Source organism: Nicotiana tomentosiformis, chromosome 6, assembly GCF_000390325.3.
Source record: "Nicotiana tomentosiformis chromosome 6, ASM39032v3, whole genome shotgun sequence".
Lineage (NCBI taxonomy): Eukaryota > Viridiplantae > Streptophyta > Magnoliopsida > Solanales > Solanaceae > Nicotiana > Nicotiana tomentosiformis.
Genome location: NC_090817.1, coordinates 136,039,852 through 136,054,640, shown reverse-complemented (window position 1 = coordinate 136,054,640; position 14,789 = coordinate 136,039,852). Strand labels below are relative to the sequence as shown.

General features: G+C 36.6%; 2 protein-coding genes across 2 annotated transcripts; both read right to left on the bottom strand.

Moving 5' to 3' along the window:
* Positions 1–790: 790 nt before the first annotated feature.
* LOC104104629 (uncharacterized GPI-anchored protein At4g28100-like) lies at positions 791–4,466 on the bottom strand. Its single transcript, XM_009612766.4, has 2 exons — positions 3,585–4,466; positions 791–1,371 (listed from the first exon to the last, which is right to left on the bottom strand). The coding sequence occupies exons 1-2, from the start codon at positions 4,242–4,244 to the stop codon at positions 1,036–1,038; spliced, it is 996 nt and encodes a 331-aa protein (XP_009611061.1). The 5' UTR covers positions 4,245–4,466; the 3' UTR covers positions 791–1,035.
* Positions 4,467–6,576: 2,110 nt separating this feature from the next.
* LOC104104630 (mitogen-activated protein kinase 9-like) lies at positions 6,577–14,061 on the bottom strand. Its single transcript, XM_009612768.4, has 11 exons — positions 13,656–14,061; positions 12,430–12,838; positions 12,192–12,319; positions 12,045–12,104; positions 9,792–9,941; positions 9,418–9,573; positions 9,173–9,310; positions 9,013–9,089; positions 7,936–8,037; positions 7,256–7,496; positions 6,577–6,985 (listed from the first exon to the last, which is right to left on the bottom strand). The coding sequence occupies exons 1-11, from the start codon at positions 13,905–13,907 to the stop codon at positions 6,914–6,916; spliced, it is 1,785 nt and encodes a 594-aa protein (XP_009611063.1). The 5' UTR covers positions 13,908–14,061; the 3' UTR covers positions 6,577–6,913.
* Between the last annotated feature and the right edge of the window lie 728 nt (positions 14,062–14,789).

The window sequence follows — 14,789 nt, the reverse complement described above, 5'->3', positions numbered from 1 at the left end:
TTATCATATTAGTTTATTTATTCAATCCTATGCTTAATTATTTGATTGTTTGATCACCAATTGAATACTATCTACGAATCTAGAATTGAACTCGAAAGTGAGAATTCTATATTGCACATAGGATTGAATAGAGCAAGTTCTTGAACCTAATTGTCTTGCTTGGTTGATGTACAGGAATTATAAATGCGTTCTTGTTAGTTCTAATTCCATAGACATAAAGGCGTTAGGTTAGCTTGAATAGGCGAGTAAGAACTCGACAAATTCTTATGAGCGATATTAACTCTGTCAACCAATAAGCTAAATAAATTAGTTAGTCAATTTTAATTGAAGAATACATAGGAATGTTAGATAGCCATAACCTTAGATCGTTTTCATTACATATTGAACAGATAAGGTAAGGTGGAGAAAGACCCAATTTTATAGCACCTTGAATCTACTGATATGTTTCCTTCGGTTCTATTAATCTATCACCTTTGCTTGTTGTTGTTACTACTTATTGTTTCTGTTTCTTTTTCATGTTTTTTTTGAGCCGGAGTCTATCGGAAATAACCCCTTTACCTTTATCACCACTTTATGGGACTACACTGAGTTTTTTTTTGTTGTTCTTGTTCTTGAATCTACTGATGCCCAATTGCAGAAAGAGCAGTAAAACTGTATTACCTTTAGCCGCCTGGATTTTATACACTTGACAAACAAAAATAAACGACTAGAAGCCTAGCTAGAGTACATAGAATGACAGCTTCATTCTTTTCTGCAGGTCTTTCAACAACCAAAATAATTACAATTTCACGAATCAATGAATACAGAGTAATGGATTTACTTTGAGATGACATTTGAACAGCAAGTACATTTCTGAGTACAAGTCTTAGGAGGCAAAGGGTAGCCAGGTGCATAAAGTATTTTGCATTCACGTAGGGTCCGAGGAAGGGCCGTATCCCAAAGGGCGTGATGTAGACAGGCTACCCTAATACAAGCATTAGTGGTTGCTTCCACGGCTTGAACCCGTGAGTACAAGTCTTTGGAGATCAACTAATGTTATGAAAAGAATGCTATGAAGTTTATGCATGCCAAAACAAATGGTATGAGATAACAATAAACCAATGCCAGAAAAGAAGTTGCATAAGATTGATCGTTGATCTCTGATGAGTCGACTGCAAGTGGCAAGCCGTCACTGCTAAGCGTGCATGACTGAGGATCAGAACCATCTTTGCTCGTCATTAAAGCCCTTAAAACAGCAGAAACTGTATGAATATAACCAGATGTATTTTTGTTGAGAAGCCAAGTTAAACCCATCATTTGGCAATCCCTGCTGTGCATTTTTCTACTTCTATCCTTTGTTATGGTTGTATTTTCCAATTTGCTGTCACTAAGCTGCAGATATATTTCAACTTAATAGAGAATAAACAAAAAATTATTCACTTGATGGTGCAAAACTTAGTTATTCATACACGACATGCTCAGCCGTTAGCTGGAAACTATTCTAACTAACAAATAGATACACTTCATGCTTGTAATATGGCAAATAAAATTGTATGAGTTTGTTGACCTCCAAGATAAATGCAAATTACAAGATTAATGGCAAAAGTAATCAGAGGAAACAACTGACCGGAACACAGGGCAATAACTACTGCAAAAGGTTATGGTCAGAGGTCTGAATCACCTCCCTCCAACTCAACAAACACAGACGATCCAGCCAAGTATCTGCTAAGGTAACTTTTTTTCATATTTCTTTTCCTTTTATCTAATGATCAAGAAAACCATCTTAAAATTCATTCAGTAGATGAAGTTCAACATGCTCCAGTATTTCAAATGAGACTTAATACTTTTCTTTTCTTTTTCTTTTTTCAGCCTCAGTTTTGCTTACATTTACACCACTGCGCAGGACTAAGAAAGAATTTAGAGGAAGAATATCTCCACATACATAAGTCATGAGTAGAACACTAACCTTAAAATGACTGATCTCCCGGAGATTTAAATTAAAATTAGTTATTGTCTGCTGGTTTGACTACCTAAGACAAACTGCTGGTGATATTTACTAATCCTGAGCCCTTAGATATACTAATCACCTATCTTCTATGTCTAGTGCAGACACAAACTTGAAACAAAAATTGATACTTAAATGATATATTCACATCAGCCAGTGCTCTGGAGATGACTCATTGTGTAAGATTACTTAATTACAGATGAAACTTCCTGAAGAATTAGTGCTGCAAGGTCTGCAGAAGGAGTGATCATAACAACACCACTCTCATTTTGCTTTTTCTTATTCTTCTTTAAGCAGGAGGAGATAATTGTAGTTGCTTCCGAATATCATGATAGGCACCGCAGAAAATCTATAGTTTGGTTTTATTTAAGCAACATAAAAATAGATATGAGCCAAGTACTTGACTTCCTCTAAGCCCTATGTATCACATCACATTCTTATCAGGGAGAACAGGAAATTACAAAAACAAGTTAACACACAAGCTTATTTTAATAACCGGAAAAGAAGATGCTTAATGCTATTGTAATCAACCAATGACTTTCGCTGCAATCATTTGATTATAGTTTATCAATTGGTTGCCTACATCAAAGCAAAGCACAAAGCTGATGCATGACGAAATGGAAGTGTCCAAGTACAATTTAATGAATCACAGTCCTAACTTACGAATGTGTTAACCTTATAAAAAATGCCTGATAGGGAAGAGTGTGGTTAGTGTAGGCTCTCGTTGGTGATCATTAGCTATAGAAGATATTGTGGTTGAGCAAACACTAAATGCCTCATTTCTCTTCTACTTTTATTAGTATTATTTTATCTATTGTGGTGGAAACAGCCTCTTGCGGAAATGCAGGGTAAGGTTGTGTACAATAGACCCTTGTGGTCCGGCCCTTCCCCGGACCCCGCGCATAGCGGGAGCTTAGTGCACCGGGCTTCCCTTTTTCTTATTACCCAAGGATGAGGGTTACGGCAGATTGATGTTCACATAAAAATAATCAAATTATGATAACAACAACACTACAAGTGGGATCTGGGGAGGGTAGGATGTACGCGGCCTTAACTCTACCCACCCTGAAAGGGCAGAGAGGCTGTTTCCAAAAAAATAATCAAACTATAACGAATTTTCAAAATGTCAGGACTCATATAATTAACGAGTCAACTAGTTCTGGATTGAAGTATGATTGATTAATTTATCGATTGACAATAGGGCTAGATATGCCCTTGTACTATCGGAAATTAGTTATAGGTATCCTCGTTATACTATTCGTTGTCGTTACCCATTTTAATATTTCTATATCTAACAGACCCATTCCTAAGGACACATGGCGCCATTTTGAACAGCCTAACCACTTACCCTCTAACCCTTCCCGTTCAGCCCCGAATCCGGTTAGGCCCCAATCACCCCTAAGAAGACATAATCTTGTTTTCTTCTACAAAACTAGGTTTTGCCCCATCATTAAATCCTAAGTTAAATGAAGGTAACCATAAGAAAGGTTTCTTGGTACAATAAGTTGACACTATCGGCGTATATAAGTTAAATCCAATCAAGAATGTAACATCCGTATCAGTATCACTCAGTCAAGAACACAAATAGCTACAAACTTACCAAATAAAGACTATTCAAGCACTTGGAGCAATCAGCAAGACCAGAATATCCATTACTGCTCAAACACTCTGTCTCCAATCTGTTCACCCTCTCACCACCAACCAATTCTCTTCGCGAATTCACAAAGAAAGCTTCTGGGCAGCTAAGTGGATGCAGCCTAATGCCACAGTAACAATAAACAACATCACAAGTCTCATTTGGCTTCACCAACTCAATACCTCTGTTTTCCAAAGCCTTTCCAAAAGAGTTCACACATGTCTCAGAATCATCAGGGAGCACAGGCATGTTAACAGACGTTGAGTACTGTGGGAATTTAGCAATGGCTTTGTGAAGTGCGGTTCTTGAGTAGGCCGAGTAAAGCCATGCAGCGAGAACAGGGCAACAACGGGTCGGGTTTATTTGACCCGAATGATCATTGGACCTGCACGCTGATCTTATCCCTTTGTAAAGCTCTTCTGGCATGTCCAGAGGACAACTATCAATGTTTGACTGCTCCGGGAAAGCTGGAATTGTTGATGGTGGTGAAGGGGAAGGTGAGAGTATTTGAGGATCCAACTCAGTTGGGTCGGGTTCGGGTAAAACCGGATAGGCAGGTAATACAGTTAGATTGCTGATGTAAAGAACAATAAAGAAGGAGAAGAAGAAACAGTTAAGGGACATTATATTGCTTTGAGAATGAGGGGAAGTTGGAAGTTGAGTGGTTTGATAATTTGTATAGATGAAGATATATGGGAGGGAAAATGGAAGTATATGTTGATTATAATGGTGGGTTGTTTTCCTTTGGTTTGTGGTGCTGGATTGGTACTTGGTAGTGCTGGTTAGCAGAGGTAGATGGAGCCTTCTGATAATGCGTACAACTAAATGTATATTTTTCGACACAAAAGATATATGTGTAAAAAAATTTTAAAAAAAATTGAAGGAAAAAATTATCTCTGTGTGACTTGTACGTCACGGTTTCGAGCCGTAAAAACAGTCATTAATACTTGCTAATGAGTAGACTGTCTATATTACACCTCTTAAAGTACGCATGCGTGAATACGGGATGCCTCAGACTACCTGCCTTTTACGATTTCAGTCCTAAGAACTTTTAAAAGTTGAAATCACTAACATTTGAATATGTCTCCCATGGTGAAAAAACAGTGGTAGTAGTTCAAAAGTTGATGTTGAACTTGAAGGGAGAGACTCAATGGGAAGCTAATAAGGGTGATGTAGGGTATGGAATGTCTTTGTTTGTTTGTTACTCCTGTTAGGCTTAGATATGTATGATCAGATTTCATGGTATGCTTTAAAGCAAATAATTAAGGGAACTGTGTCAACTACTTCTACTATTGGTCATGATTTACAAATAATTCATTGGCAGGTATCTCGGACTAAAAAAACCGGAGTTAGGAATTTAAGCTTATTCATTCTTGATTATAGAAAAGACGACTTATTGGGTTCTGGATAAATTATTTATACATATTAAGTGAATTTTTTAACGAAATACTAAGTTTAAGCCAAAGCTACTGAGTTTTACGTAGACTAGCTACGCCCCTCGTTGGCAGGGGCGGATGTAAAGTAGCAGCGTCGGGGTTCATCTGAATCCAACTTTCGACGCGTACGTAACATAAACTTATGTGGAAAATTTCACTAAAATTATAACAAATGATAAGCCTGAAGCCATCGGTTTAAAAATATAAGGGTTCAATGCTAAGAATTGAACCCATAAAGTTTAAATCCTGGATCCCGGTGCAAAATTAATTAGTTGTTTAACATGGAGTAACTTTTAGAAGGTAGTGAAGATAGGCAACTTAAATCATTTAAATTCTTGAACAGGATCGGAGTCGTCGTCGTTTTTCTCATACAGTAAGTAATATTTACCCGAAAGACATCACAGTTACGGTGGGTTGAACTCATTATTAGTAGGTTTTCGTCCAAGATAATCATGATTACAAGTAGTACTACTTTTAAATCTTAGGTAACTAAGATGCAGACAGGAGAACAAACTTCGGTACTAAACAATCATCAAACTAAGGAAATTTAAGAATATAATGGTGTGTGACAGAGTTAACTGTTGCAATTAATGTAAGTGGTCAGAGATTACTCTACATAGAATATTTATTTATGAAGCCGAAATGGTAATCGTGTATATATCTTTAGCACGTATATGTTCACCACCACAAAATAAAAAAGTGAGCAAGAAAACACAAAAGAAGAAACAACGAAAGAAGATCTTTTGTAGTTGGAGAAGTGGTCCTGAGAAAAAGTTGTATTTCTTTCCTCTACATAAACAAAACATCATTAATTTCTTAGAAAAACTATTTAGTAATAATAAGATGCTTGATTATGACGTGCTATTAAATTGTTAGTTATATATACTTCTGTTATTCATCAATATCCTCTCAATTAACCTACTTTGCTGTCTATATGGTAATTTCCAAGCCAAAAGACATTTCTTTGTGTCTCTGTTTCTGTCACTCGGGACAAAATTTTCAATTCGTTTTGTGACTTTTAATCTAATGTTTTGCCGGAGGTATCCAGTTCTTTAGGAAAGTTTTCAGAAATCTATGTTCCTGTTTGTGTTTTTGGAATAATTAAAAGGAGCTTCTTTAATCTGTTTGAATAGATTGTACTTTGTAGTGTAAATGAATGTGCCGCTGCGTCAACTGAATATGTAGGAACATATATACTTCATTTCGATTTTCATTCTATTTATTACTGCACAATACGTTCGTGTGAAAATTGCCTTGTCGTAACGTTGAAAAATGACATGACTTTGAGAAAAAGCAGTAACACATGACATGGTCGTTGAGAGAGCAATAAACTCAATAATTGGAGATAGATATCACGAGGTCTCTATATCATATAAACCCCACTTCATCTGAAGATCCACATTCCTTCTGCAACTATCTTGTCTTTGTCCAGAATTCAACTCTCTAACTAGGCCAAAAGGAAGGCACGATTTATCTGTATTTTGTAACGAAATGCACCATAGATCATAAAAAGAAAGGCATCCCTCAAAGCTAGAACTTGTGTATTGTTATTTTTCATACCAAGTCATTACAAACTTCAACTTGTCACCAAGTAACTACAGTTTACAAAATAATATAAAGGTGTAATCTCCAATACACAAATAGCAGGAGAACATTTTCTCTTCCTGAGTAAATGAAATAAAAGTTCATATAGTTTAAATAATAGCAACTGAGAACCTACCATTAGCTTCTGCCTGAAATGCAGGAGCAAACTTCAAAGGTTGGTCGTCCAAAAAAGCTTGTGATTTACAGGACAAGGTGATATATAGTAGAGTATATAATCAAAATGTCAAATCTACTGCGTATGCTGGTAATAAATTAGGCATGGAGAGCAGCAACTTTTTGAGCTAAACCATCAACATCCTCGCTTTGTTCTTCAATTGGCTCTTCCTATCAGAAAAGTAGGAATAATGCCAATCAATTAGATCGCTATAGTAACAAAAAAATGCAGGAGCAATTTGTACTAAATTGGTTTTAAACGAAGATATTTGCAGGCGTTCTATTGAGTCGCCATTATTGGAATGGGCATTGCTGCTGCTTCTTCTTTTTCATTTTATTCCTTTTATACCATGAAAACAAATTCTTCATGGTGAATGTCATTATATTCAACAAATAAAGCAGTCACCAAAAAGTAAGCAAAAGAAAAAGGATAAAAGTTACCTCTGTATTGCTTCTTTTAACTTCTATACACTTTGAAGCACTGATACTAGCACTCTTCAGCAAACTACGAGCGCTATAGTTTGCCTTGTTTGGTCCATTTTGCATATTAGCATCTGAGTTCTCTGATCCCTCAGATTGCCCTGGTGGGCTCTGGAGAGTTGAAGCAACAGATGCTGAAGTTCGCTTTTCAAAATCATCGTTTTGGGAAGAAGTTTCATCTTTTGGTGCAGGAACCCGTTCTCTAAGATGAGATGAGGGTATTCGAAAAAGAGACCAAGTTAATACCTTGACTAAAGATGTAAATGGTATACCTCGAAATCACATTTGCTAAAGCACTTGCTATATATTCAAAGTTAACTTTGTTCAGGAAACACACACAGATAATAAAGAAAATCACACCAACCTACCACAACACTATCTGTTTAGAACTTCAACCTCAACCTACTCCGAAATGTTTCAGAGAAAATAATTTTTAAATTTAAATATATTTAACTTTCACTGTCTTTCAAGTCCAAAACTTCAATAACTGAGTTACACAAAACTTGAGCCAGAATAAGGAGCTTTTAATCTGGAACAGTGTGAAAATGTCAATATTTTCTCCAGATAAATGACTTCTAATTCTGCAGACTCCTGAAGAGACCCTTCCTCAGAGCAAAAGAACAAAAGTATTGACTACGAACCTAGGCAAGGATGCATGCTGCCTCTGAAGTGGAGTGCTTCGTTCACCTTTACCATAATGCTCCTCAAGATGTGCAAACTGTCGCTTGAACCGATCGACACCACTAAATTGACATAAAAAAAAGACCATCAAAATAAGTATTTCTCAAATAGCAGTACGAAACATTTAGTATAACATGTTCACAAAGTAGAAGCAGATACACAAATTTACATACACACACATCATATATATATATATATATATATATTGTGAATTAGTTGGCGGCTTGGCGCAACCCCATTAGATCCAAGACTGAGCCATCAGCGCTCAAGAACAAAGGAGTCAATTAAAAAAAGATGCACTAATATGAACATGGTTTTGTTTTCTGCTGTTAAGAGCTGTTAGTCACCTTATCATGGCAGAAATTCTGCAGGGCTTTTGTTCCTACGCAACACTATTACCAGAAGAACCATCAGAAATAGAGTGTTATATAATTAGATAAATTTGGTTTAAAATATCAATTCTCCATCTCAGTTCTCAAAGCTTGAATTTTGTTGATTACCAGAAGATTCATAGGCGTATATGTATCTGGGGAAGGAGGAGGACAACCTCAAATCGAGCCAAACTCAAAAAAAAATTGATGATCAGTTCTGCCATGAAATATTTATAATTTATCACTAACATGGTTTCCTATGGGATAGATAAAAGGTGATCCTTTCTTGAAAATCAGGATAAACAACAATAAATAATGATGTAGAGGAAGATAAAGGCAAAATCAATATCAAATTTTAACACTTGAAACCTAATCTATCCCCATCAATAGGTGTGAGCTCCATATGGAATGGATAGACGATCCGAAAGAATTTACCAATGGACACACATTCGCCCAACAACAGGGGTATTTGAAGGTAAGAAAACACTTTTATGTAATATCTTGAGGTTTCTTCCACTTTGGCAAAGAGCTGTGACTGCCCTCCAAACCTACGTTATAGCTTTCGATCGCTGGAGGAAACTAAAAGACAAGCTTTTCAAGCAAAGGCAGAAGAACGTGCTAGAAAAGAACATAAACTCTGTGGAGCAGCTTTAAGTGGCTCCTAACCTTGGGTACATAAATCCACTAGTCTGATCTCCGCCACGAAGATACTCCTGAAGCATCTGAGGATGATATTCTAAAATCTGTTTGCACAGAGCAAGTTTAAATATTAATAAGTTGATCCATTTCACACAAATGGGAGCCATTATAATCGAGGAAACTGCACCTCCCGATAAATGAGCTCTCTAACATCTTCTTTTGCCAACTTTCTCCTCTCAAATTCAAACTCAAGCTTTGATATTGGGTGAGTGGATGGTTCACGGTCCACATTTGACAAACCACGGAAATAAGGATCACCCAGTGCCTAGAAAACAAGGTCATGAATGTGTGAGACAGTCTTGCCACATTATCAGAGTCAAGATTTTCTTTGATAGATAAAACAATATAAAAAATTCTCCGTTTCACCATTACCTCTTCCGCAGATGGTCGATCTTTAGGGTCAAATGCAAGCAGGCATTCAAGTAGGCGCAGAGCGAAAGGATCCACGTGTGGAAATTTTTGTGAAAATGGAACAGGTGGTTTTTTCCGCATGTTACTGAGGTATCTTCTGGCCTTCTCATTTCTAATCTGCCAGTTCAGTAGAATTTCTTATGTAAAACAGGAAAAACTATAGTGGGATGTAAAAAATGATATACTGAGACCTCTCAGCAACTATTCTTTCGCCTTAACCTTTGTTCTCTGATGTTCTTACTAGCAAGTAATAAGATGTCTTATCATCCCAATGATGCTGATCAGACAGAACATAACAAAGAAACCTGAGAAAGGAAGAAAAGTAAGTAACCAACCTTTGCAACGGTTTCAGGAGGAGGTGTTCCTAGTAAATCAGTCATAAGGTCTAATTGATGCACCACATTCTTTCCAGGAAATAATGGTTTTCCAGTGAGCATTTCTGCAAATATGCATCCGATGCTCCAAATATCAATAGCAGGAGTGTACTGCAAATGGATAACTCTTAGAGATGGTACATGTCACAACAACAACAGCTACTACTAGGCCTCAGTCCCAAACAAGTTGGGGTCGGCTATCTGAATCCTCACTTACCATGTTTCTCCATTTAAATTCATCTGAAGATAACAATATACAAAATAAAAATAAAAAGTACCAGAAGTTATCTATATTTTCTACTGGCATAGAGATAGTACATGTCACGGCACAAGTAAATACATATATGTCAAAAACAGAAATAAACTCTCAACAAATATCATATGATATAGTTGCTTTAGCATGAAATCACGTCATCACTGTTTACAGTTTTGACATCACAGTACAGGAAAGAACAAACCCTCGTTTTTGAAGTGGTGAAAACAATAGTAAAACTCAAATAATTGTCTCTGTGTATGATGCAAAAGAGCAGCTCCCAGCTCATACCAAGCTCTTTACCGAATTAAGTCCCAACTCCCAAGAGATACCTCAATCAGACTCCAGCCAGTCTTCAATAAGAAATTCTCAGAAGATCAACCTAGCCTGGGACATTCAGACTCAAGGCCCATACCAGCCAACTAAAAGCCTAGTGAGCTGTAAAAGCAATCAGACAACCTAGGAACTCAAACTATAGTTACTCAAAAAGCAGAAACCGGAAAAACTGCATGACGTAAGACTAAGGGCCTTGTGCGCCCTCCGCACAAGATTACAAGGGCCCTAGTCCGTCACTTTACTGGATCATAAGTTGAAGTCGAAAATAGAGATTATTTCTTTCACGCTTTTCTAGCCTTATTTAAGGGCTTGGAATATCTGAGAGTGGCACCACATTGACGTGGAGATTAACACTGAAATCCTTCTTCAACATCAACTTTATAGCTGAAATACACTCCTTTTTGTGGACATACCGCGATCACCACAAATGCATCCGCATACTCAGCACATTATCTAGGCCAGATACTCCCACACATAAGGGCAGGAAATACTCCTTGGGCTAGAAACTCAGACACTCTCATAGACAAACTGCCCTAACTGTCGTTTTCGCAAGCAGGTACTGTTCCAAGAGATTGTTACTCTTCCCCCACAGGAGAAATGACCTGCGTCTTTGTATTCTGACGTTGAGACCTGACATACTTACTGTTGCAGGACCACTAAAGAGAAAAAGCTGCACAGCTTGTTCACAACATAGTATTACTCGCATTGAACTAGATTTGAGAGATTGATGCTCATGACCATCCTTTTCCTTAAGATGAAATAGGAATCTTCCACTTTCTTATAACTGCAAGTTGAATAGGTCAGAATACTGGGCTACTGTAAACGGGGACCTCTCACCTTTAATTCCATTTAAAGAATAAATCTACTACAAAGCTCTTGAACTCGAAAACTGTCTTCCAGCAGGCTCTCAGATTACTTTTTCAAACAATAAGCCCCTCATTAATCCAATTGCCTTCCACTTGTAATGAACCTACAACTCTATACATATAACACTGGTAATATGACAAAAAGCTTGAATCCTCAATTAAAACATTCTCCCAACCAAGTAAAGTACAGAATAGAGAAAAAATGACGTTATCAACGTCATAATAATGTGATCTATACGTCTTCGTCAAAACTGATCTGACTTCTATGTATACTACAGAAACCTCAACATGCTTCCTCTCTCTCCACCAACCTCTAATCTTCCCTTCGTTTAAAGTGTGATCCATCACCTGATCTTGAACTTTGCAATCAAACAAGACTAGTTTGCAAGTAAATTCTGAAGCATCATTGAAGCTGCAATGAGTCAATAACCCTCCTCCAGGCACTTATGGGGCAAATAGAATATGACATCATATGAGTTGATTCGTTATCAGCCACAAAAGTATTTAAGTGCAAATATAGTTCAATCTACAATTTTTCCAGTCTTCTCCCAAGATAGAAACAGAGCGACATACAACCCAAGACTATCAAAGAAAAGCAAAAGAGAGGAAACAAAGAGTGTAAACAGATTAGAAACAGAAACTTGACCACAATGCATTATACTGAGTGTCACAAACTGTTCTAAAGATAAGTGTCATTGCAGTAATTGCAATTGGAATGAACAATTAAAACTTTGGATATAGCTGATAAAGCTAACATACCTTGGAGAAAAAGGAGCCACATAGCTCAGGAGCACGATACCATCGAGTTGCAACGTAGTCCTTAAATACATGAAATATATCAGAAATCTCTCAAATCTGAGTACTAAAATAACGAGAAAAGAGGAGCCTTCTAGAACTCAAACATACAGTCCAGAAAATAGCTGATGGCGTGTCATTAAATGATACACGAGCAAGGCCAAAGTCACAAATCTTCAATTTACAGTCAGCGTTAGCAAGGATATTCTTCGGCTTTAAATCTCGATGGAAAACGTTTGCTGTTAAGGGGGGCCAAAAAGGACATGTCATTTATCCCGAGGAAAAGTTAGCTTCTCCATCATATAGAGATGCGTCAAAGAGAAGGTTTTAACTTGTATAAAGAACAAACCTGTATGAATATATTTTAATCCTCGCAGAAGCTGGTACAGAAAAAACTGATAATGCTCAGGTGTAAGATCATCATTGGCCTTAATTACCTGGTGAAGATCAGACTCCATCAATTCAAAAACAACGTAAATATCTTTAAACTCTCGCCGAGATGGGGGTAACATGATGTGCTTTATTTCTACAATATCAGGATGTCGTAGTAGCCGAAGAAGCTTGATTTCTCTTAAAATTCGTGTGGCATCAGAGACATGCTCAAACACGTCATGAATCTTCTTGATTGCAACTCTTTCTCCAGTTTTGGTATCAACAGCGGATGCCACAACTCCATAGCTACCCTTGCCGATAACTTCCTGAATTTGGTATCTGCTTGCTTCTCCATATTCTGTGAAGAATTCCGCCTCCTGTGTATTCTGAATAGCAATGTTCCAGTCAAAACAAATGTGATTGATATCTGCAGTATGAAACAACTGCATCTTCCCCTCCCCTTACCCATGTAAGTCCAGATAGAGATTAAAAAAATTACAAAGCACGAATACACCACAGAACCGTAATTCTGCAAAATAATTTTGTCTAAGGCTACTTTATGTGCTTGAAATAAGCATACAATACTAGAAGAAAATAAAAACATCACGAAACTTATGCTCGGAACATGATCCTTCCACGAGCGAAAGATATCTGATAGGTTTTCAACAAAATCTACTAATAGATTCCAAGATTCTATAAAATACTGGTCATTGGCAGCAATTAGAACTTTATTTATCGTGATATTAAGCAATCAGAGAGGTAGCAAAGACAACAATTTCACACACACAAAAAAAAAAAAAAATGGACGAGAATACAATTTAGGTAGGAAAGAAAGTTCAGAGTTTTTAATTTATTTATTTTTTTGGTAACTCTAATTCACCCTGCAATATCTATTTCATTTCAATGACGTAAAAACAAATAGATAGAAAGATCTAAAAGAGTAAAGTTGCGAACTTTACTTTCCTTTATCCTCTTTAGTAATATTTTCTACAGATATCAACTGAATTCTCAAGTGGGAAGCCAAATTCTATATACATACATTAAAAACAGACATCAACAAGATCATTTACATCAATTTGAGCTGTAGAATAATGCTCAAACTTAATCCAACCGCATGCACCATCAAAAAGTAAAAAGAACAAAAGTCAATAAACATAAAAAAACCAGGCTCCTGAATTGTAAAAATCATGGTAAAAAACGGACCTTTTTGTGAGGATCCATGGTAAAAGGGAAATCGACCCGTTTGGGGACTGAGATAAGTTTAAGACCCGAAATGTCAAAGTCTTCGATAATGGTAAGTTCTTCTTCTGAAAAATGAATGGGCTTTTTTTCAAAATTATTACTATTCAAGATCGAATCTGCATTGCTATGAACAATAGTAGTAGTTGTTGTAGTAGTAGAACGACGTTGAAACCAGCGACGAAATCCATCCACGAATGTATTACCACCCCCCATATACTACTTCCCCCCTTCCCTTTGTTTCTTTTTTTTGTTTTTCCTAAACTGCCGTGTTGATTCTTGATTTCCTACCACAAGATCTCAGCATTCTTCGCTTCCTCTCTCTCTCTCTCTCTCACACACACACACACACACACACTGTCTCTCTCTCTCTCTCTCTCTCTCTCTCTCTTCCACTAGTCCAGCGGTTTCTTCCGAGTTTATTGGTGTTGTGCAGAGATGGTGGAAAGAGGAAAAGAGTAAAGCGTGGGAAGAGAGATGGGTCCTCTTATTTTAGTTCTTCAAACGTAAATATATGAACTCCCACCCCCTACCCCCACCCCACCCCACCCCGGACAGTTTGGGTATTTATATTATTTTTTCCTACTACTCAAAAATAGTATGACTTTATGTTGTTCCTCTTGAATTTGCCAATTGTTCCTATCAACTTTTGGTAAATGATGTTTATTCTTTTATTTTGCCCTCTTGAATTTGCCAATTGTTGATATCAACTTTTGGTATTTATGTGTACTTTTTAATTTTCGAAATTCAAACTTATTAATTTTAATTATGTATTTTAATATAAAATTTACATATGTAAAAATTACGTGAAAAATATTACTTCTATAAGTAACAGTAATTAATAATTTACAATATTTAAAAGACATATAAGAAAAATACGACCAAAGAAAAATTTATTTCACTCTCAAAATTCGAATACTGTCACGTAAATTGGAACGAATTGAGTACTATTTGTTCTGTTATGTTTATATTGTTCTCTTGAATTTGCCAATAGTATTTCTTCTATCAAAGGTACTCTTTCATTTTACGAGACATTCTTTTTTATATTGTTTCAAAATGATTAACATAAAAAGATTATTTAATCATGACATTTACATT

Bases quoted from the DNA above. Each gene is read 5' to 3' on its own strand.
- LOC104104629 (XM_009612766.4), bottom strand. From the start codon at position 4,244: ATGTCCCTTAACTGTTTCTTCTTCTCCTTCTTTATTGTTCTTTACATC. The intron at 1,372-3,584 runs GTAAGTTTGTAG...ATATATCTGCAG, and splicing joins GCTTGAATAGTCTTTATTTG to CTTAGTGACAGCAAATTGGA.
- LOC104104630 (XM_009612768.4), bottom strand. From the start codon at position 13,907: ATGGGGGGTGGTAATACATTCGTGGATGGATTTCGTCGCTGGTTTCAA. The intron at 12,105-12,191 runs GTATGTTTGAGT...CATGTATTTAAG, and splicing joins CATCAGCTATTTTCTGGACT to GACTACGTTGCAACTCGATG. The intron at 8,038-9,012 runs GTTAGGAGCCAC...ATGTCAATTTAG, and splicing joins AGTGGATTTATGTACCCAAG to TGGTGTCGATCGGTTCAAGC.